This window comes from Grampus griseus (assembly GCF_964374135.1).
Source record: "Grampus griseus genome assembly, chromosome: 15".
Lineage (NCBI taxonomy): Eukaryota > Metazoa > Chordata > Mammalia > Artiodactyla > Delphinidae > Grampus > Grampus griseus.
The window spans coordinates 73,988,578-74,010,534 of record NC_139009.1 but is presented as its reverse complement, the minus strand read 5'-3'; the positions used below and the strand labels follow the sequence as shown (position 1 = coordinate 74,010,534).

Here is a 21,957-nt window from a genome sequence, read left to right as displayed (position 1 = left end):
GTGCATGATTGCCAGTGAGTAACCAGTCAGTACAGATTCTTAACACCGGTGGTCACCTGTGTGACCAATGTCTAGAACATACCTTCTGAAGTTACTATTCAACATGTAAATGCTAAGTCACTACTGAATTTACAAAACCTTTTTCCCTGTGACAGGCTACTACATTAAAAAAGAAATCTAAAAGCAAAGCACCCCATATAATTATCAACCAGTCTAAAGCAAGTTCGGATTTCCCCCAGCTTCTTTCTTGAGCTCGAAAACCCTCTCCAGGTGGCATTCTGTCTGGCTACTGTACAGTGCTTTAAAACAACAAGAGAGGAGGATTTAAGTTCCTGTGATGTGGTGAGTTCTTTACCTCTCTCTCTCTCCCTCCTTTTTTTTGGATAGGCTTCGTAATACACTTCTTGCCCATTTTGTTCACTGCTACAGAAAAACGCATTTTAAAAACTGCCTATCCGATCCAGCATACAACCTGGCCTTCACTGAAGCTAGACTGCAGCATTATAGAGAGACCGGTCTTTCACCAAATTCGTTCAGCAGCTGCTGGGGAGCGAGATAGGCTCTTCACCATGAGGAGGATCCACTTCGATGCATCATCTTCTCAGACCACTTGAAACTGCCCTTGAACTCAGATTCTGGGACACCACGCTTCTTCTCACAGCAAACACCCTAAGTGAAATAACTGCCCTGGCAATCGGCATTTCTCGACTAGGTTTCTGGATCACAAACCTGATAAGCTCATTTATTTCTTCGATCTAATTTTACACCCATGAGAAACATTCTCCTTTTGAGAATACACGTTCCAAAGCTGTGATTTCCTTACATCATCTTCTATTGTTACTTTCTGGTGATACCAAATGTCTGAGGCATCACTTCTCTGATGATCATGGTCTTATAACAGGCAGCAAAAGCTTCTTTGTAATTGCTACCCTTTTTTTTTTTTTTTGCGGTACACGGGCCTCTCACTGTCGTGGCCTCTCCCGTTGCGGAGCACAGGCTCAGGACGCACAGGCTCAGCGGCCATGGCTCACGGGCCCAGCCGCTCCGCGGCATGTGGGATCTTCCCGGACCGGGGCACGAACCCACGTCCCCTGCATCGGCAGGCAGACTCTCAACCACTGCGCCACCAGGGAAGCCCCTCTACCCTTTTTTGATCCATGTTCATCCACATAATCATTATGATTAAGTTCATCCCGTTTCAAAAGAACTACAGAATCACTCAAACCCTACCATCCTTCCCTTCCCAAATGAGAGCCTAGGTGCCATGATGGTAGAGAAAATGTCTCTCCTCTGTACAGGGGCAAACACTTCTCTTTATTGTCCACCAAACCAAGTGGACAAATATTCTGGCTTTAAAGGTTCTCTACTATCTGGCTTCATTTGGCTGATTCAGTTTTCCCACTACTTCACACAACAATCAATGCCTTACCATCCTTTCCACCTCCTGTGTTCTTTCTAACACTGCATCTTGGTTCATGTCTCTTCCCTCGAGTAATACCATTCCTTCCATTCTGTCCACTTTTTGAAGTAACACCCATTTTTCAAGGCCTACCTCAAGTCACAAAGCCCTGACTCCTTGCGTTTTTCTCCAATTGTGTCAAAAGAGCTAGTTTGGTTTTTAGACATGCTATAAAGTCTGTGTGGGTAGAGGCCATGTTTTAAATTTATTATGCTGACAGCCATCGTGCTTTACTCCAAGAATCTGATGACTTCGGAAAGCACTACTTCACACTTGACATATTAGATGTAACGCTCCTGGTTAATAGTTGGAGAGACACATTGAGAAGTTAGGAATATATGAAGTCTTGAGAAAGACCAGCAAATGTTTCCCTAAGCTGTCCTTAATAACTGACCCAGGCATGACCCAGAACAGCCTTTCTTCTGACGTCATCCGTCTGAGGGCAAAGTAAATGTTGTGCCTCACCCTGACCCATTTCCTCCATCACAGCTAACACCTCAGTTAATTTCTTCTCAGGCACCCACACTTTCTCTCACACCCTAGCCCTTCTGCAGCCCCCATCCTCCTTTGTTTCCCTGTTTTTTGTCCGGTCATTACTTCAAAACTCCTTCCCCCTTTTCCATTCCTCATTCCTTTATTACAGCTGTGAGTCAAGTTATGAAGTTAATCGTGGTTGAAAAGATTAAAAGTAACAGCCTTGTATCTGAAGAGTTATAAGTTCTGAAGCAAAATTAAAATGCAGTGAAGAACCTGCCCACTGCCATAGCTCTACTGTCTTCAGAAAAGCTCTGATTATTTCTTCATCCTTATGTGAATGTGCTGTTTTTCCCCAATAATAACACAAGAACATAATTTCAAGCCAAATAATTTTCCTGTGTTGTTTGATACTATACTAATTTTCTAGTATAAGGTTACCTAGGTTTTCCCAAGCTAGCTCTGAAACCCAAGTTCACTACATGATGTGTTCTGGCAACTTATGTGCTTACTGTGCTCTGAGCTCCAAACCAGGTGTCCAAAGGACATTTACAAAAATAGCCTCTTTTTAAAGTTGGGGTCTTCCTTTTTTACGATATTTATGTAGACTATGTAATAAATTCAAATAAAAACATTTAAGTAAAGCCTTGTGAGTGTCGTTTAAGATAAGGGCAACTTCTGGAAGTGCGATAAGCATACCTTCTCTTGTGCTGCTCTTTACAACTGTGTCCTAATTTCTGTAAGTTAAAGGACTTATGCTGTGAAGTCCAGGTAAGCTGGTAAACTTAAAGTTCTGACTGGTTAAATTTGCCATACTGTATAATTTTGTTACTATGGATTAACTAATTCATTAAGTATTTACTGAGTAAATACTTAGGTACAATTCATATCTGGGGCACAATTTGTGTCTCTCCTTTTGAGGAAGTACCACGGCCTTGTTCTGTAAGGCAGATTTTCTGATCAACTGCAATTCAATGGGGGTGTTTTTAACAAAGTTTCTTTTACTGAAAGGTGGTGACCCAAAGGAGCTATTATAATTTAAAGCCATGACATACAAAACCCCTCACATGCATTATATTTTAATCCTCATACTAAAAAAAGAGAGTTGACATTCTACTGAATTAACAACTGCTAAGGCTAACTGATAACTCCAGATTTTTGGATCTCTTGAGTAATTAAAAGTAGTTTATCTTATAAAATCTGCAGATATAATGAAAATAAGACCAGAGTGAAGTTTTGCTTTGAGGACATACAAAAAGCACTAGTGGAAAATCTATGCTACATGGTCAACAAACTCATTTTGGGCCTTCTCTAGAACCATCTAAATTGTAGCTACATGCACCTTAGCCATCTGTTTTGTCAATACAGATATAGGTTCTTTCAAGACCCGAGTGATCACAATGTTCAACTCGATTATAATCTAATTTTCTGCGGTTGCAGTGGAACACTCAAATTAACTTATAATTAAGTATAAGCTACTTCATATTGAATTTATTTTTCTCCTCAGTTCCATTCTCCCCATTTTAATGCTGAGGTTGGAACTGTCACCTGCTTCCCAAGAGCAGCATTTAGAATGTTAGGGAGTTTTTGTTAAATACAAAAATTTCAGTTTTCCTTACATTTTTATATATGATTTAAGAGTACTAAATAAATAAAGTTTTGGTTTTAAACATGTTTCTTGGATATAGATTTAAATTACATGTGTATACTGATGTCCCGGAAATTCATAACACTTGAAAAAACATAATTTAGCCACAATGAAAAATAACTCCAAAGGGGTCAGGGCGCTCGCATTTCTTTATCCTGTTCACAGTTCACTCTGAATATGAGCACTCATATCCACGAGTACTGAGAAGAAGAACTGCAGTGTAAGCTTCACTGTTTCCACCTATCCTGGGGTAAGCTATCTATTTCCCCTGTTGACCTAGAGAAAGAAAAGGAAACGGGCACCTCTTGTTGCATAGTGTGTCCGTAAGCACCTGCGAGCTGCAGGGAGACAGGCACAGGGAGGCGGAGCCCAAAGCCAGCAACAGTTTTAGTGAAAAGTCACAAATGACTCCACGTAAGTTAGTGGGTTTATGTTGTTTATGAGTTGAGTGTCTGGCAATGACAGAAGCTTTGTATGCTCTCTCCTCAAGAGCATTACAAGTTTGTCAAGTGAGGCTGAGTTTGGTCGGATTTCCTAGAAAAAATAACCTCAGCTATGAAGACCGAGACTGGCGTCTTCAAATAATTTTCTTAACCAGTTTTTCTTTTTTTAACCTGAGGGGCACGATGGGGAAGAAAGGGATACCAGGAGAAGAGACAAGGCTGAAAAGTGTTTAAAGGACTACTGAGCTACCTTATAATTTTCCAATAGTTGCCAGAGAGGTCCCATCTTTAATTTATACCCCCTTCCCTACAAATCTTTCTGCAAGCCCTGCAAGAAGAGGCCCCACTTCTATGCACTGACTTGAAATTAGCTGTCCAGACACTGAACTAGACAAGCCAGTATTTCACAGGACAAAGAAGAAACCAAACCAGTGGCCAAAGAAAAAAAGAACTCAAAGTGAATGTCTCTACACCTGCTGCTCTTACCCAGCACTCCCCTTCACACTGGGTGTTCTTCCCATTCTGAAAACTGCCTACTCACCTTCCCCTACAGGAGTTTACTTCAACACAGAGGGAAGTACAGAGCAATGAAAACCCTACCCAGGATAACAATATACTCTGAAATACCAGGCACAACACCTTCTTGGAAAAGCTTTTATTACCTCATTTTCATAATATTCTAAATGATTCCCCTCCTGGTTTTCATATCACCTTAAGGAACTGATCTCTTATAGAAATATCTTTTAAAATATCAGGACACACACATAAATTGAATTATCCTAGAACAATCTGGAATGCCCAGCGTGTCTCCTATCATTTCCTTCTGTGCTATCAACTCAAGAATCTACTGGGAAACCAATGGCTGTAACACCCTTAAAATCAAAAGTATTACTATCCGATTTTAAACAAGTAAATATGCTCAAAATAACTATTATTAAAAATGTGCAAAGATAGCTAAATACTAAAGATAGTAAAAAAGTGATTTATAAAAAAGAAAGTGTTCTGAGTCTAAAGTACTGAAAAGCACAAATGGTAAAAGTACCAAATCCTGGTCTTCTATAATCTCTCTAGCTAAATGCAAATGAGTAGTAGCTATATGGTTGCCTGTAGCAACGGTAGTTTTATGTATTCCTCCACTATTATTAAATAAAATACCATTGTTAGTTCACAGAAAAGCAGACAGCATCCAACTGCATTCTTTGAAGAAGAATGCAAGTAGTAACAGTCAATTAAAGCGTATTTTAAAAAAAAATGTGTATTTGGCTTTTAAATGCTTACTTTTCTTGATTACCTGATTATAAGAGTAAATAGGTAATTATAATATTTAAGAAAATGTACAAGATTAGATTAGAAGATTTGTAAAAATTGTGGTTCACTCCACTATTATTGTTCCTAATAAGGAAATACCTGTGTTGGGAAGTTAGCTCTATATATCTACATATTAAAATGGTCTTTCAATGAAATACAGATACTATTTTGATGGTCAAAATTTAAAAGTCCTATACACAATTTAAAGATATGCAACCTTTCATAGCCCTCATGTATAAACCATACCTGTCACATTATTTTGGTTTGCAGTATATTAGATCTTATATTTTCCTGCTTGTTGAATTTAGGTATCAAATGCATCTGTTTATACACAAAACGCCACAATGATGATAATTTCTATTCTGTGTTCTATGGCTCCTTTTAATTGACAAACAACCATCTAAATATTAAAAAAATTATCAGCTAAAACAGATCATTCTGACTCATTAAAAACAAATTTAAAAGTCCTTTTATGTCGTCATGTTTCTCCATAAGAATAAAATTGTATAGTCAGATTGTGAAAAATTTCTAAAATAATTCTTTCTTCTTGGTTTTTACTTCTTATCAAATCAGTATAAATAGAACACAATACAACCATGCTATTTCAAAATTAAACTCAATTTGTTACAAACATATCTAGGTCTTCATTAAAAAGGGAGGGATGTGACAATAGTGTTCTGAGGTTCCCCAAGGTGCAAGATGATTCACTTTGCTGTACAGTAGAAAGTAACACAACACTGTAAAGCAACTATACTCCAATAAAAATTAATTAAAAAAAGAAAAAAGGTAAAAAAAAAACAAACCAAAAAAGAAATGAGAAAGAGTCAGATAGTGTAGACATCGACAATATAATAAGATGATATTATGAATAACCTTGTGCCAAGTTCAGAAACTTATACGGATGTATCCCTAGGAAAATAAAAATGAACAAACTAACACAATTAAAAGAAAAAAAAAAAGGAGGGACTGTATCACTTACATGTATGAAAACCTAAAAGCTGGAGATTGCCCTAACCTCCCCTTTTTGGAGAGGAAAGAAACCAAAGAGTAAAACCAAATGAAAAATAGAAAGCAAAAAGCTTCCAGCAGGGAATGCTAGAGAACTGATGCAATTATGAACGGAGTAGTATACTGCAACACAGATTTCTAGAAGTGAGAAGAAAATGTTGGTGAACAAAAGTACTCTTACTTTTTAAAGCATAATGTTCTTAATATAAATTGCAAGAGATTTATTAAACAAGGAAGTGAAAGATTAATTACATATCATTAATTAGAGGTAAAGCTACATTTCATTTAAAAACAACAACAAAAATCCCTGAAGGCTTTCTAATTAGCTGCAGTGCAAGTCACCTCAAATGTAAGATTTAAGAAAAATTTCAGGAGTCATGCTTAACGTTTTTATGTTCAAAGCTTTCCCACCGTATTTCTTCCACATTCTTACCACTTCCTCAACAAATCCTTCATGTTTGCAATCCCATTTGACCTCTAGCGCTCACTTCTACTACCAGCTTGATGGATTTTGATAATTACATACTGTGCTACTTCCCCTCTTAATTCTTCCCGCAACCAAAAACTAGTCCCAATCAACCAGATTTCATAACTATGAGGGTTTTTAAGAACTTGTGCTTAACTTCAAAATCACACTGCTTATCAGATTTGGTGTTTATAAAAAGATCCCTGAGACTACACCCAATCTGCTTGTAAAATTTTTAATCATCTTCACTATGCATTCTATGTCAGATGTTTTTAATAATATCTAGTTTGAAGGATCCTCCATATCCTCAAAATCAAAAGCCTCTTGAGCAATCTTAAATTAATCTTAAGAAAGGAGGCAAATCTTAGGTTGGGGCCTTAGAGTCCCAAGTTGAAAAAGGAGACAAAAATATAGACAAAGGGGCTTCCCTGGTGGCGCAGTGGTTGAAGAGTCCGCCTGCTGATGCAGGGGACACGGGTTCGTGCCCCGGTCTGGGAGGATCCCCTATGCCGCAGAGCGGCTGGGCCCGTGAGCCATGGCCGCTGAGCCTGCGCGTCCGGAGCCTGTGCTCCGCAACGGGAGAGGCCACAACAGTGAGAGGCCCGTGTATCGCAAAAAAAACCCAAAAACAAACAAACAAACAACAACAACAACAACAAAATATATATATACACACAAAGACTACAAAGTTATTTTAAAAATTAACCTTCCGTACACTTTCTTACTAGCTATGTCAGGTATTGGTAAGTGCTTACTAGTGGTGACAGTAATATCTGCAGGGATATATCCTCTCACTCCTAAATGTTCCAAAGGGATGCTGGTTAGAGGAGTGAGATCCTTAAGTCCTAGAGGAAGGTACAAGCTGGTGGTACAGAGGAGAGATATGCAGGAAATGCAGGGGCAAAGAAGGATAGAAAATTGAGCATTTAGGAAGAAAAATATAAACAGGAATAGAAACAGAGATACAGCTATTATGTGAATCTAATTCCCTACCTTCCAAAATGACATGAGTCACTCCTGAACTCCAGAATTCAAAAATGTTTTAATTACCATGACTTGGCAAAACACAGGGGGGAGGGTGTTGAGAGGGCACACATAATAATATCACATGGACATTTACGTATAACTGTAACACATCAGAGCTGATAATGTGTTTCACATATATACCTAGAGGCATTCAAAATACTTAACACCTGGCAAGGCACAGGCAGCAATCACTGAGCATGGACACTGGCCAGTATTCCACACGTCGTACACCTGCTGATGTCAGCCCCGGATCTAGGACACGACCTACATGATTCAAAGAATCAAGCACCTTTGTATCAAAGATTCTTGCCTGCTTGCTATTTTTCACTTTGAAATGTCTGGGTGTGCTAATGAGTGGGAAGCGAGGTAGATGCGGTGCTCATGCAGACTAAGAGCCCATGAGGAGAGAGAAATCCTTAAAATATTACACAAATACTAATATGAAAAAATGGTATGGCCGCTGCCTTGAGCTATGTTCCAAAAGTTGGGGAACTAAACGAAGGCATATAACTGAACACAACTTATGAGAGACAGACCATAAAACTATTTGTAGATGGTATTTAATTTTCAAACTGTGTATCAGGTACAAAGGAGTATAAATAAATTGTATTTACTTTCTGGAAAAAAATAAAGGCAAGGCTGCTGGTAGTTGACTCTCATTTTTAAAAATGAATAATTAGCTTTTCATTCATGGAGAGGACTTGAATTTCCACTGGATTCCCCAGTTTTAGATGTGGAAAACCGACACATTGTCCTGTCCCAAAGGGGTGATGGAACTACTACACTAGGGCCTACTGGCTAATATAATAATGATTTTAAGAATGCCAGGTTTACAATAGGGAAACCCCTCCTTATTATATCTAGGTAAATAAATTCTCAAACTTAACAGAATTTAAATCAAAGAGAAATTATTCCAACTTTCCCACAACAACCAGGACAGAGATGCAATCAAATCAGCATTCATTCTTCACACTGTCATCTGGGACTGTTCCAAAAGGAAGCAAAATCACCTTTGTAGAATAAAAAGAACAAATTAAGAACACAAGTAAAATGTGACAATAGTGTTCTGAGGTTCCCCAAGGTGCAAGATGAGAGCATTTTTGAGTTGTCAGACGGTAAAATTTGATTTGAGAACTACATAATGTAAATTTACCAACTGTTTGAACTATGAATCTTATAACAACTTTAACATCAACTAGCAGTGTAAGTGGAGATAACAGTGAACCTGTACTCTCACAGCTGTAACAGCAGGGCTGTAGTGGAGACAGAATAAGACAGTGGTTAAGTAGGGACTCTACAACCCAGAGGGACTCTGGCTGAGTTCAAACACCTGACTCTGCCCCTTACTAGCTGTGAGTCCTTGGATACACTATTACTTTACTTCTCCTGAGTTTCAGTTAATTTGTTTTGAGTACATTCAGGGGCTTATGAGTTGAAGCAATGTGCAAATGCTTGGGCCCAAACTCTCCGAGTTCCACACCCACAGTTCCAGCTCTCATGGCTCACTTTATCTACTGTTACCAATGGTAAACGGGGGGAAGGGGACTCTTTGGGGTGCACTCATCATTTCTTGAAGTTGGATATATGCTGACTCAGGTGTCAAGTAAAATATCCAAAAAGCTTTCAAGCCAAGATTTTCTTTGGGTATTATTCTGGGTCCCTGGCCACTGGCAAAGATCAGAGTAGGAGGAACTTCTAGGGACCTCAAAGCTCTGACCTATGAAGCAAGAAATATGATCTGATGAAAACCAAGGAAGGTCAGTGATCTATCACAATGAGATGTGACAATGGATTTCTACTTAGTATATGACCAAAGATTTTAAAATTTCCTTGTGAAGGTTTCCTTATAAAAGGGAAATCAATCAGGCAGCTAGAATACTATGGAAAGAGATGTGTTGCAGGTCGGGGTGCTTTAAACCTTTTCACCACGTGTTTACTGAAGGCTCCTGAATTTGGTTAAGATTCCACGTTGTGCTTTCAGCAACACCGCAAGAAAGGCTAGTGTGGACAAATAGGGGGCATCATCTTGTACACGTGCAGCCTCCCTCCTAGGATGCGTAAAATTTGCTGTTTGAAGATAATTTAACAGTTATCACACAAACAGTAACAGTACACTTAACAGGAGGTAGATGATAGTGACATGGCTTTATTTATGTTAGAAATAATATACTTTACCATATCATTTAGACACAAGGCTGCTTCACTTACCACTTCTGTTGATGTTTCTGCATGTTCAGAAGTAACATGTTCTTGAAGAGATGTCTCCGTATAGCCCATTTTTCCACAATAGGGACAAGTAAAAGACTGTGGCTGCTCTACAGAGAAAGCTTCCCCACCATAGTACAAATCTGAAAAACAGAGTGGAACTGCATTGAGAAATAATTATTATTCGTTTTTTTAAAAATATATAAAAATGTAACCATGTGGTACAATAACGTAAAAAAACCCAGGGTGCCTGAAATCTCCACCAACAGCCTCACTTTGTCAAGGAGTGCTTAGGTACCTCTCTGTTTACCTCTGTAACATCCTTATTCTCCCAAGGACTCTATGTCACTCTTCCCAAATTCCTTCTCTACTTGCTACTACAGCCTTAAGAGAAAAGCAAGCAAACAGCTTTATATCCCTTCATTTAATTTTGAAACATCTCTAATTTCACATCTGGTTCTAATTTTATCGTAATTTATTTTTTTTCTTTATCTCTGTATATACTGTGGCAACATCAATGTCAATACAAAGAATCAGCAGGATATATCATATACAAGAACACAAGTGCTCAGAGGGAAAGAACAGATGACAATGATCAATATGCTAACTCCTAGATGCAGCTATTTATCTACAGAACATACCATTCATATAGCAGGAAGGACCCTAAGCATTCAGTTATTATAAATGCTAACTTGAATGGGGAACTACCACAACGTACTCTGCCCAACTTGGTTACTGAAGAACTGACCAATTAGTGAGAGTCTGTGGGAATAATCTGTTTGCCTGATTAACACATGCCAAGGAATAAGTCTATTTTTCTCTATCAGGAGCACAAAAGGAAATGCAATTGAAAGTACACTTAGTATGTTATGTCACTTCATTACAAAGATCTCATTATTTAACATGAAACAAATACCTACTTTAAGAGGATATGATCGTTTTTGTGAGACGAGAAAATGAAAGAAAGTGTTTACTACATGGTAGATTCGTGCACATTCATTTTTAGGGAAATTAAGACTATCTTAAAAATATTTACCCATTACATATATATTGACCATTTATTATATGCATAAGACTTGCCAAGTGAATTTGGGTAGGTGGAGACAAACATAAAAAAAAAAAGGAGAACTTTCTTACCTGATAAAGGGCATCTACAAAAAACCCAGAGCTAACATCATACTTACTGGTGGAAGACTGGATGCCTCCCGCCTAAGACCAGGAACAAGACAAGAATGTCCACTCTTGCCATTTCTATTCAATATTTTACTGGAGGATCTAACCAGAGTAATTAGGCAAGAAAATGAAAGGAAAGGCATCGAGATGGAAAGGAAGAAGTAAAACTATCTCTATTAGCAGATGACGTGACCCTGTATATCAGCAAACCCCAACCTTTTTGGCACCAGGGACCAGTTTCCATGGATGCGGGCGGGGTGGGGGTGGGGTATGGCTTTGGGATGATTCAAGCACATTACATTTATTATGCACTTTATTTCTATTATTATTACATTGTAACATATATTGAAATAATTATACAACTCATCATAATGCAGAATCAGTGGGAGCTCTGAGCTTGTTTCACTTGCCACTCACTGACAGGGTTGTTTTTTTTTTTTTTTTTTTTTGCGGTACGCGGGCCTCTCACTGTTGTGGCCCCTCCCGTTGCGGAGCACAGGCTCCGGACGCGCAGGCTCAGCGGCCATGGTTCACGGGCCCAGCTGCTCCGCGGCATCTTCCCGGACCGGGGCACGAACCCGTGTCCCCTGCATCGGCAGGCGGACTCTCAACCACCGCACCACCAGGGAAGCCCACTGATAGGGTTTTGATATGAGTCTGCAAGCAATTGATTTATTATGATCTCTGTGCAGTGAAACCTCTCTGCTAATGATAATCTGTATTTGCAGCCGCTCCCCAGCACTGGCATCACCGCCTCAGCTCCCCTCAGATGATGATGTGTTAGATTCTCATAAGGAGCGTGCAACCTAGATACCTTGCATGTGCAGTTCACAGTAGGGTTCCCGCTCCTATGAGAACCTAATGCTGCCGCTGATCTGATAGGCAGTAATGTGAGCGATGGGGACTGTCTGTAAATACAGGTGAAGCTTCGCTTGCTCACCCGCCGCTCATCTCCTGCTGTGAGGCCGGGTTCCAGTAGCTGTGGGGATCCCTGCTGTATATAGAAAATCCTAACGAATCCACTAAAAAACTATCAGAACTCATAAACAAGTTCAGTAGCATTACAGGATACAAGATCTATATATAAAAACCTATTCTTTTTCTGTAATTTGCAATGGACAATCCAAAATAAAAATTTTTAAAAATTCCATTTACAAAAGCAAAAAGAATAAAATATTTAGGAATACACTTAATGAAAGAAGTGTGAAACTTATCCTCTGATAGCTACAAAATTTTGCTGAAAGAAATGAAAGATGACTTAAATAAACAGAAAGATAGCCTAAATAAACAGAAAGATACTCCGCATTCATGGGTTGGCAGACTTAATAACATTGCTCTCCAAACTGATCTACAGGTACAAAACAATTCCTACCAAAATCCCAGTTGGCTCCTTCGCAGAAACTTGACAAGTTGATCCTAAAATTCACATGAGATTCAAGGGATCTAGAATACCCAAAACAACTTTCAAAAAGAACAAAGCTTGAAGACGCATACTTTTTGATTTCAAAGCTTACTACATAATTGAGACACTGTGGTACTGGTATATAGGCATATAAATCAACGGAACAGATTGAGAGTCCAGAAATTAAAACTGACATTTATGGTCAATTGATTTTTCTTTTTTAACAGCTTTACTATCTTTGACATATAAAAATTGTATATATTTATGGTATAAATATGTTTTCACATATGTATACACTGTGAAAAGATCACCACAATCAAGCTAATTAACATCTCTATTACCTCTACATAGTTACCATTTTGTGTGTGTGTGTGTGTGTGTGTGTTGAGAAGATTTAATTTAAGATCTCCTCTTTGAAAATTTCCAGTATACAATACAATATCGTTAAGTATGGTCACCATGCTATACATTAGATCTCTGGAACTTATTCATCTTGCATAACAAAACTTTGTACTCTTTGACCAACACACCCCAATTTCCCCTTTCCCTCTGGTCAACCGATTTGCAACAGTAATGCCAAGACAATTCATTGGGTAGAAAATAGTCTTTTCAACAAATGACGCTGGGACAACCGGATATTCACATGCCAAAGAATGAAGTTGGAACTCTACCTCATTCCACACACAAAAATTAACTCAAAATGGATCAAAGATCTAAATGTAAATACTAAAATTATAAAACCCTTTGACGAAAACATAATTTTAAGTCTTTATGATCTTGGATTAGGCAATAGTTTCCTAGATATGACACTAAAAGCACAACAAAGGAAAGAAACAGATAAACTAGACACCATCAAAATTAAAACTTATGTGCTTCAAAGCGTACCATCAAGAAAGTGAAAAGACAACCCACAGAATAGGAGAAAATTTCTGCAAGTCATTTATCTGTAAGGAACTTGTATATAGAATACACAAAGAACTATTAAAAGTCAATAATAAAGGACACATTACCCAATTAAAAAATGGGCAAAGGATCTGAATAGACATTTCTCCAAAGCAGATCCACAAATGGCTAATCAGCACTAGAAAAGATGGTCAACATCACTGGCCATCAGAGAAATGCAAATCAAAACCACGTGAGATACCACCACTTCACCTTCACACCCGCTAGGATGGCTATAATCAGATAATAACAAGTGTTGACTAGTAAGAAATTACAGCATGAAACATTTAAAGCTTTTCTTATGAATTGACAGTGCCTTCTAATCAACTGTAGAAATAATCTGCTTCCTGATAACCAGAGCAAGAAGACTTGTGTATTGTTAGCAAGAACGGTCAGTTTAAACTTTATTCCTTCTTTACTGAGGCACTCTTCCGTTTCATACCTTGCCGGTTGTATTTATTTCTGAATGGCTTTCATAAATAAACTATAAGAGGAAAAATTACTTAGAATATAAAAGTAAGACTCATGTTATTTTTAATGAATTTGGAGCCTCATGTACTCTACTGGGGACAGTTTTAGAACATTTTGCCTTTACTTCTTCATACACATACACACAAAGTTCTAAATGATAATTCATTAAAATTTTAATTAAATACGTACCAAAATCTACCCTTGTTAATATGCACTGCATTGGGTGGTCAGTTGTATGCCTTGTTGTTGTTGCACCACTTTCATAACAAGATGCACAAAGATCGTAATCGTAGCAAATTAAACACTTATATCTGCGACCTCGAAAATTTCCTTTTAAACATGCATCACAGCTGACACCTATAAAAAAAAGAAATATCATTAATCAGCAGCCGTAAAAGGCCACTCTCCATTTCAATTTTATAAATAAAAAAATATGCATTTAATCCCAGATTTCCTTTCCAAAATGACTAAGAACAACATAGTAAAATGATATAGGAATTTCCAACTACATGGTGGATTTGTTCCCCTGATTTACATTCCTAATGGAAATAACTTAAAATGTTTCAAAAAATGCAGAGAAACGTTTTAAATGCCTTGATGAACTAGCAAGAGGGCAAAACCCAAGTGAAAGAGGAATGGTTAAATGGAATCACTCAAGAAGTGGGCATCTATTTGGAAAAATCTGAGCTTAAATTTTCACAGCATTGCAGGACAGACACAGGAAGCAAAGACCAAGGTCTGCCACGGCGGGGTGTCTGAACAGGCAACTCCTCATAAAGCTGAGACCCTAATATACCCTCAGTATATGGGTGAGCTAGAAACCCTCCCTAGGGAATTACAAAACTTACCCGTGAAATCCCCCTCTCCCCAGGCACAAAACAACAACAACAACAACAAAACCCTGAAAAGTTATAACTACAAACCAGTCCAGACTTCTTGTAAGTGGAGAGCCCAAATTCAGACTCCCAAATGGTTCTCAGGTCAAGAATTTAATTTAAAGTGGTCCTAAATTAGTACTGCCACCAGGCAGCTGGCAGAAATAAAATTTGAAGGAATGACAGCTCATACACAAAATACCAACAAAAAACAAAACACCATCAGAAAGTAGCAGAAACAGCAGAATCAGAATGGCAAACAGTTTATAACAGAATCGAATATCAAATAACACTTAACAGTTTAAAAGAAATAAAGAAGAGCTTGAAGAGGCGACCAACAGATTTGAAAATGAACTATCTAGGTATACAAAAAATTAATTAAAATTTAAAACTCAATAGGCAGGTTTAATTAATAGTAGGAAAGCCTTTTATTCACATGTGATATGCTTGTTTATACAGAAAACCCCAGCTAAATTATTGAAATTAATATTTTAAGCAAGTTAGCTAAATACAAAAACCAATTTAATAAAACACTGATTTCTTCACTCAAAAAAGACAAATACTGGTATATTTTTAAAATGCCACTTATGATTCCACTTATATGAGGTACTCAGATTAGTCAAATTCACAGAAAAAACAACCCCCCCCCCAAAAAAAAACCCAACAAACCAAAGTAGAACAGTGGTTAGTTACCAGAGGCTGGGTGGAAGGGAGAATGGGGAGTAGTGTTTAATGGGTTTCAGTTTGGGATGATAAAAAAATTCTAGAGATGGACAGTGGTGATAGTTGCACAACAATGGGAATGTACTAATGCCACTGAATTGTACCTGCAAAAAGGGTTAAAATGATATGCTGTGCATATTTTACCACAATAAAAACGTTATGTCATTTGTAGTAGCATTTCTGAAAAGTGCCTATGAATAAAGCTAACGAAAGGGGACTTCCCTGGTGGTCCAGTGGTTAAGAATCCACCTACCAATGCAGGGGACGCAGGTGCAATCCCTGGTCAGGGAACTATGATCTCACACGCCATGGGGAAGCTAAGCCTGCGTGCTGCAACTGGAGAGAAGCCCGCACGCTGCAACGAAGATCCCGCATGCCGCAACTGAGACCCAACGAAACCAAAAATAATAAAAATAAAATAAATAAATTTAAAAAAGCCAACCAAAGATATGCAGCCCTTTATGAAGTAAATTAGTAAAAATGTGTTCAAAGACAAAGAGCTTTAAAAAAATAAAAATACCAGGTTCACTGACTAGAAGGTTCAACATAATAAAATATCATTCTCCCCAAATTGATCTGTGGATTCAATACAATTCTAATAAAAAAAATCACAAAAGAATTTTTTGTGGAACATGATAAGCTGACTCAAATTTTTACACAATTTGCAAAGGGTCAAGAATAGCCAAGATATTCCTGAAGAATAACAAGATGCAGGGATTTGCTTAACATATCAAGAGCTACTATAAAGCTACAGTGATAAAGATAGAATGGCATTGGCATAGAGACAGACAAACTGACCAAAGGAACAGTATAGAAAGCCCCCAAACAGATGCACACATGTTGAAATCTGTTTCATGACAGTAAGGTCACTAGAGATCAGTGGGGAAAGGAGAGAGTAGACAATAAATGGTACTAGGACAGGTGATCACCCATATATGGGGAAAATAAAATTGGATCTCTTTCACAGATCCTACACACAAGAACCAGTTCCAAATCGTTTAAAGACAAACGTGAAAGGAAAGTGAAAAAATCTCTGAAGACAATGTAGGGAATATTTTTATGAGCTCAGAGTAGGAAACAATTTCTTACACACACACACACACACACACACACACACACACACACGCCCAAACCATAAAAAGATATATTCAACCACGTTAAAATTAAGACTTTTCCTTCACTTTTAATACCCTAGAGTGACAGAAGAGACAACGCCCAGAAACTGGTGATAAATACAACATACGTGACAGACAGAAGTAAGGAATACATTAAGGAACTCTCACATATCAGTAAAAAATGACCAACATCCAACAGAAAAATGGGCAAAGACCTCAATGGGCACTACAAAGAACAACAAACACAACTGACCAATAAATATATGAAAAGACTCTCATCTCATTAGTCATCAAAAAAGTGCAAATAAAACCATCATGAGCTATCATTTTACATCTACCAATCTGGCAAAAGCTTGGAAGTCTGTTGATATCAAGTGCTAGAGAAGACAAGGGGCAACAGAAACTCTTCGACGCTGCTAGTGGGAACACATATCTGCACAACTACTTTGCAAATTTTGTTCATATTCTAGTCAAGTTAAACATGTACAATTCCTGTGACTGCAATTTCACTCTTAAATCTATTCCCTGGGGAAACTTTTGCCCAGGAGCACCAGAAGAATGCAAAAGAATGTTCAAAGCAGTTTTGGCAACTGGAAAGAAAAAAAAAAAAGGCTGTTAACAACCCAAAGGGCCATCAACCGTCCATTATAGAATGAATTAAAAAAGAATGAATGATAGCCTAAAAGAGTGGGTGAAGACAGGCATACAACCAAACTAAGTTATAAAGCAAGTTGGAAGATAGGTGCCATGGAGAAAAATAAAGCAAAACAGGATAAATAGTGTGGACAAAGAAAGCTTCACTGAAAAGATGGTGGGCAAAAAGATGGAATACTTCAAAATCTGCCTATTCAAAATAGCTTCCAAGCATGACAATGCTTTTAGCACAGCACTGAAGGTACTGAAAAGGGGTAAGTATCTATTCAGATTCACAAATGAAAGTTTAATGTAACAGGGTACAATAACTTTGTCAAACAAAATGTAGTGTGAACTGAGCTAAAGAGGTGCCTGAAAGGCAAGCTCAGTTTTGAACACTAACTTTTCGGCATGTCCCATCCACCATTACTCTGCGGGCCCCACTTTTCTTTCTGTGGTGGGGATGCCCACCGACAAGTATAAATGAACAAAGCTTAAGGCGACTGGGGATGGTGATATTGCCAAACACTGCATCAGTTTCAGTAGGGACATGCTGATGATGCCTGTCCCTTGCCTGTTCTACTCGGCTGATAAAATTCGAAGCTATCTAAATCTAAATGCTCTCCTAAGGGGTGAGGATGTCGAGTGGTGTCAGGCTTCACCTACAATCCAGCTGGAGTTCAGTAACTGTTAGCCCTTTAAGAAACTGAGGTTCTTTTAAAAAATTACTAACTTTTTTTTTTTGCGGTACCCAGGCCTCTCACTGCCGCGGCCTCTCCCGTTGCGGAGCACAGGCTCCGGACGCGCAGGCTCCGCGGCATGTGGGATCTTGCCGGACCGGGGCACGAACCCGTGTCCCCCGCATCAGCAGGCCGGACTCTCAACCACTGCGCCACCAGGGAAGCCCTATTAACTATTTTTGATGGAATCATTTCTAAAATGTATGTTTTGGGGGAATTCCCTGGCGGTCCAGTGGTTAGGACTCCGTGCTTTCACTGCTGTGGGCGCGGGTTCAATCCCTGGTTGGGGAACTAAGTCATGTCCCGCAAGTCATGTGCCTCTCCCCCCACCCAAAAAAGACATTTAACAACTTTTGTGATTCAAGGTCATTATTTCAAACACAAATATATATTTCAGTCTGACCATTAAACATTATATTAGGTAAGTTCTCGGCAGGGTTTCTTACAACATAAGTAAGAGTAACTTTAATAATAATCTATAGCAGCAAGTATGTTATAGAGTATTTGTTTTGGTGAAGAGTGTACTATGAACAAGAAGTCGGAAGTAAAAATATTTTATCACATATAATTTTCCAGACAACCTGCTACTCCTTCTCATTGTAACAGCTCTGCCAATTTAATACTTCTAATCTGTCATCATAAGCTTTAGTCAATATCTCACTTTAGAGACGATTCCATACCACCTCTCGACAGTAGCTCGAAGTCTCTGAATAGAAGCACAGAAGCATGCATAGGCTTTGCCACAGTTTCTCAACAGTAACCCGGTCTCCCTCTGCCCCAACTCGAAATTACTAAATCTCATGTAGCTTTGAAAAGAACCCCAGATTTCTCACTCAAAACAGAACCTCTTCCAAGTATACCTGTCAGAATTCACTCTATAACACAGACTAACAAAATGTGCTCCCTTTGTGTCTACTACAGGTGCTTTCCTATCAGGGAAAACAAGCCAGCTCTTCAATGCACAGTCACTTGGTTAATAACAATGTTCTACCTGGTACCAGGAGACTCAGGAAAATCTGAAACAGAACATATACGTGGCATATGTAAAACGATCAATTCCTTGATAGGAAGAATGAAGTTCCTTCTGGTGAGATAACAATAAGATATATTTAAGATGCTAAGAACTAAAGTTCCTATGCAAGAGGGAGGGGGTGTGGGGATATATGTATACATATAGCTAATTAACTTTGTTATACAGCAGAAACACAACATCGTAAAGCAATTATACTCCAATAAAGATGTTAAAAAAAAGTTCCTATAGAAAAATATCATTTATTATAGCAACAAGAATTCAAATATTGTCAAATAAAATATCGCCTTGAGAGGCAAGGCTGGAGAACCACTATGTGTTAGCACTGAGATCTCCTGGATTTAAAAAATGTTAGGTTTCAGTTACTCTATACTATATACACCCTGCAAAAACTGAGTTAACCAAATAATAAAATACGCAACTCATCCTTGAATAATCTAGCTTTAGCCATATTGTCATAAACAAATTCGGACAGTCACTACTTTGTAACATGGCAACTAGCACAAGCTACATCTTTTTTTTTAAAAATTTTATTGAAGTATAGTTGATTTACAAGGTTGTGTTAATTTCTGCTGTACAGAAAAGTGATTCAGTTATACAGGTATGCAGTCTTTTTCATATTCTTTTCCATTATGGTTTATCACAGGATATTGAACATAGTGCTATACAGTAGGACCTTGTTGCTATACAAGTAGGACCTTGTTGTTTACCCATCCTATATATAACAGTTTGCATCTGCTAACCCCAAACTCCTGATTCATCCCCGCCCCCACCCTCTTGGCAACCACAAGTCTGTTCTCTGTACCTGTGAGTGAGTCTGCTTCCATTTTGTAGATAAGTTCGTTTGTGTCGTATTTTAGATTCCACATATAAGTGATATATGGTATTTGTCTTTCTCTTTCTGACGTACTCCGCTTAGTATGATTATCTCTAGGTCTATCCATGTTGCTGCAAATGGCATTATTTGATTCTTTCTTTATGGCTAATATTCCATTGTATATATGTACCATATCTACATCTACACAAGCTACATCTTAAAGTTATGGTGGGATATTTGTGATTCCCCATCTGACCAAGTTCACCTAACAAGACAAACAAAAATGCTAGGAAATACAGCTTATCCTCAATTTTGACACGCCCATGTGTGAAACTTACATAAAAAGAATGGTGTATATCTGACAACCCCTATCTATAATAGGTATATCTGAACACATTCAAACCCTCAACACTTACCTTTATATTTAGCAGTTCTGTAAAATAAATACATAAAAGCTATGAACTAAAATCAAAGGAAAGAATGCCCTCTAGTGGGAACAGATGTTTAAAAATCCACCGAAATAATATGTAAAGTCTTTTTTCTTTCTTAATTTTCTAAAATAAACAAAGGTTTATTTACTTATATATATATTACGTGTACATTAAATATACATTTATATATCTTTTAAAAGAAAAACCCAAAGGTTGATACAGCTTTTTCTTTTGATTTGAACGAATTTTTAGGTAGGGAACAGAGAGGTGGTGGGAAGCGAAGGTCGACAAAGGGAAAGCTATCTGTCAAGATACACAGTGAAAAGAAACACAACAGGAAGAGACTCCATCCACCTGAATTTGAAGCCCTGGGATTATTCAGCCTTTGCCACTGACAATCTATTTTGACTTCTAGATGCCATGTAATTTGGAGAGAAGGCTCTCTTTTTACTTCAGTGAATTCTCTCTTCAGGCCCTATGCATCTCTAAATAAGTGTGACTTTTAAAAAAAGAATGTGTGTGTGTTACATGCTATAGAACAATTTTAATATTAAGATCTGCACAGAGAACTATGCCACTAAAATAACTTGACAATGATAAGGGCAATTCCCAAAGAGGCTCTTTGCATTTAGATGGTTGAAGAATCATGCAACCTTCTGAAGAGGATCTCAGATGAACACAAGCAGTTAAAGAAATGAACTCTTATAATTCAGTGAACAGCAGAAGTAGCCAGAATTAAAGAAGATGATCAATGGATATTTCTAGAAGCAAAATTGCTGGAACCTAAGACAAATTTTATAATGCTTCACAAGCTGGGAGCCTAGATCAGGAGTAGAAAGCTTTCCCCCCTTCTATTAAAGAAACATTGGGGGGCTTCCCTGGTGGCGCGGTGGTTGAGAGTCCGCCTGCCGATGCAGGGGTCGTGGGTTCGTGCCCCGGTCCGGGAGGATCCCACGTGCCGCGGAGTGGCTGGGCCCGTGAGCCATGGCCGCTGGGTCTGCACGTCCAGAGCCTGTGCTCCGCAGGGGGAGAGGCCGCGGCAGTGAGAGGCCCGCGTAACGCAAAAAAAAAAAAAAAAGAAACATTGGGGGAAATAGAATCAATCATGCCTTGCAAAGGTAAAGTAACTCTAGGAGTTTGTTTCTTTTTAAAGAAAAAAGAAAGCCCTACTCAATTATTTTTAGAATTAGGAGCAGAATCCCGCACCCCCCCCCCCAATTAAATACACACGTAATTCTATACGTTTATTAAAAAAAAAAATCTATGCCATATGATAAAGGGAGAGACTCAAAAGGAGATGGGTTTCCCTGGTGGCACAGTGGTTGAGAGTCTGCCTGCCGATGCAGGGGACACGAGTTCGTGCCCCGGTCCGGGAAGATCCCACATGCAGCGGAGCGGCTGGGCCCGTGAGCCATGGCCGCTGAGCCTGCGCTCTGCAACGGGAGAGGCCACAACAGTGAGAGGCCACAACAGTGAGAGGCCCACGTACAGCAAAAAAAGAAAAAGAAAAGACCTTTAGGACTTCCCTGGTGGCTCCGTGGTTAAGAATCCGCCTGCCAATGCAGAGG

General features: G+C 38.5%; 1 protein-coding gene across 3 annotated transcripts in view; it reads right to left on the bottom strand.

The window, feature by feature from the left end:
* The window catches only part of KCMF1 (potassium channel modulatory factor 1), a 75,678-nt gene that overhangs the window by 16,316 nt on the left and 37,405 nt on the right, over positions 1 to 21,957 (bottom strand). For all 3 annotated transcript variants that reach the window (XM_082671874.1, XM_082671875.1, XM_082671876.1), the window contains exons 2-3: positions 14,215 to 14,382; positions 10,041 to 10,180 (exon numbers count right to left, since the gene is read on the bottom strand). In XM_082671874.1, coding sequence (XP_082528000.1) covers positions 10,041 to 10,180; positions 14,215 to 14,382 — 308 coding nt within the window. The remainder of the gene's footprint in view (positions 1 to 10,040; positions 10,181 to 14,214; positions 14,383 to 21,957) is intronic.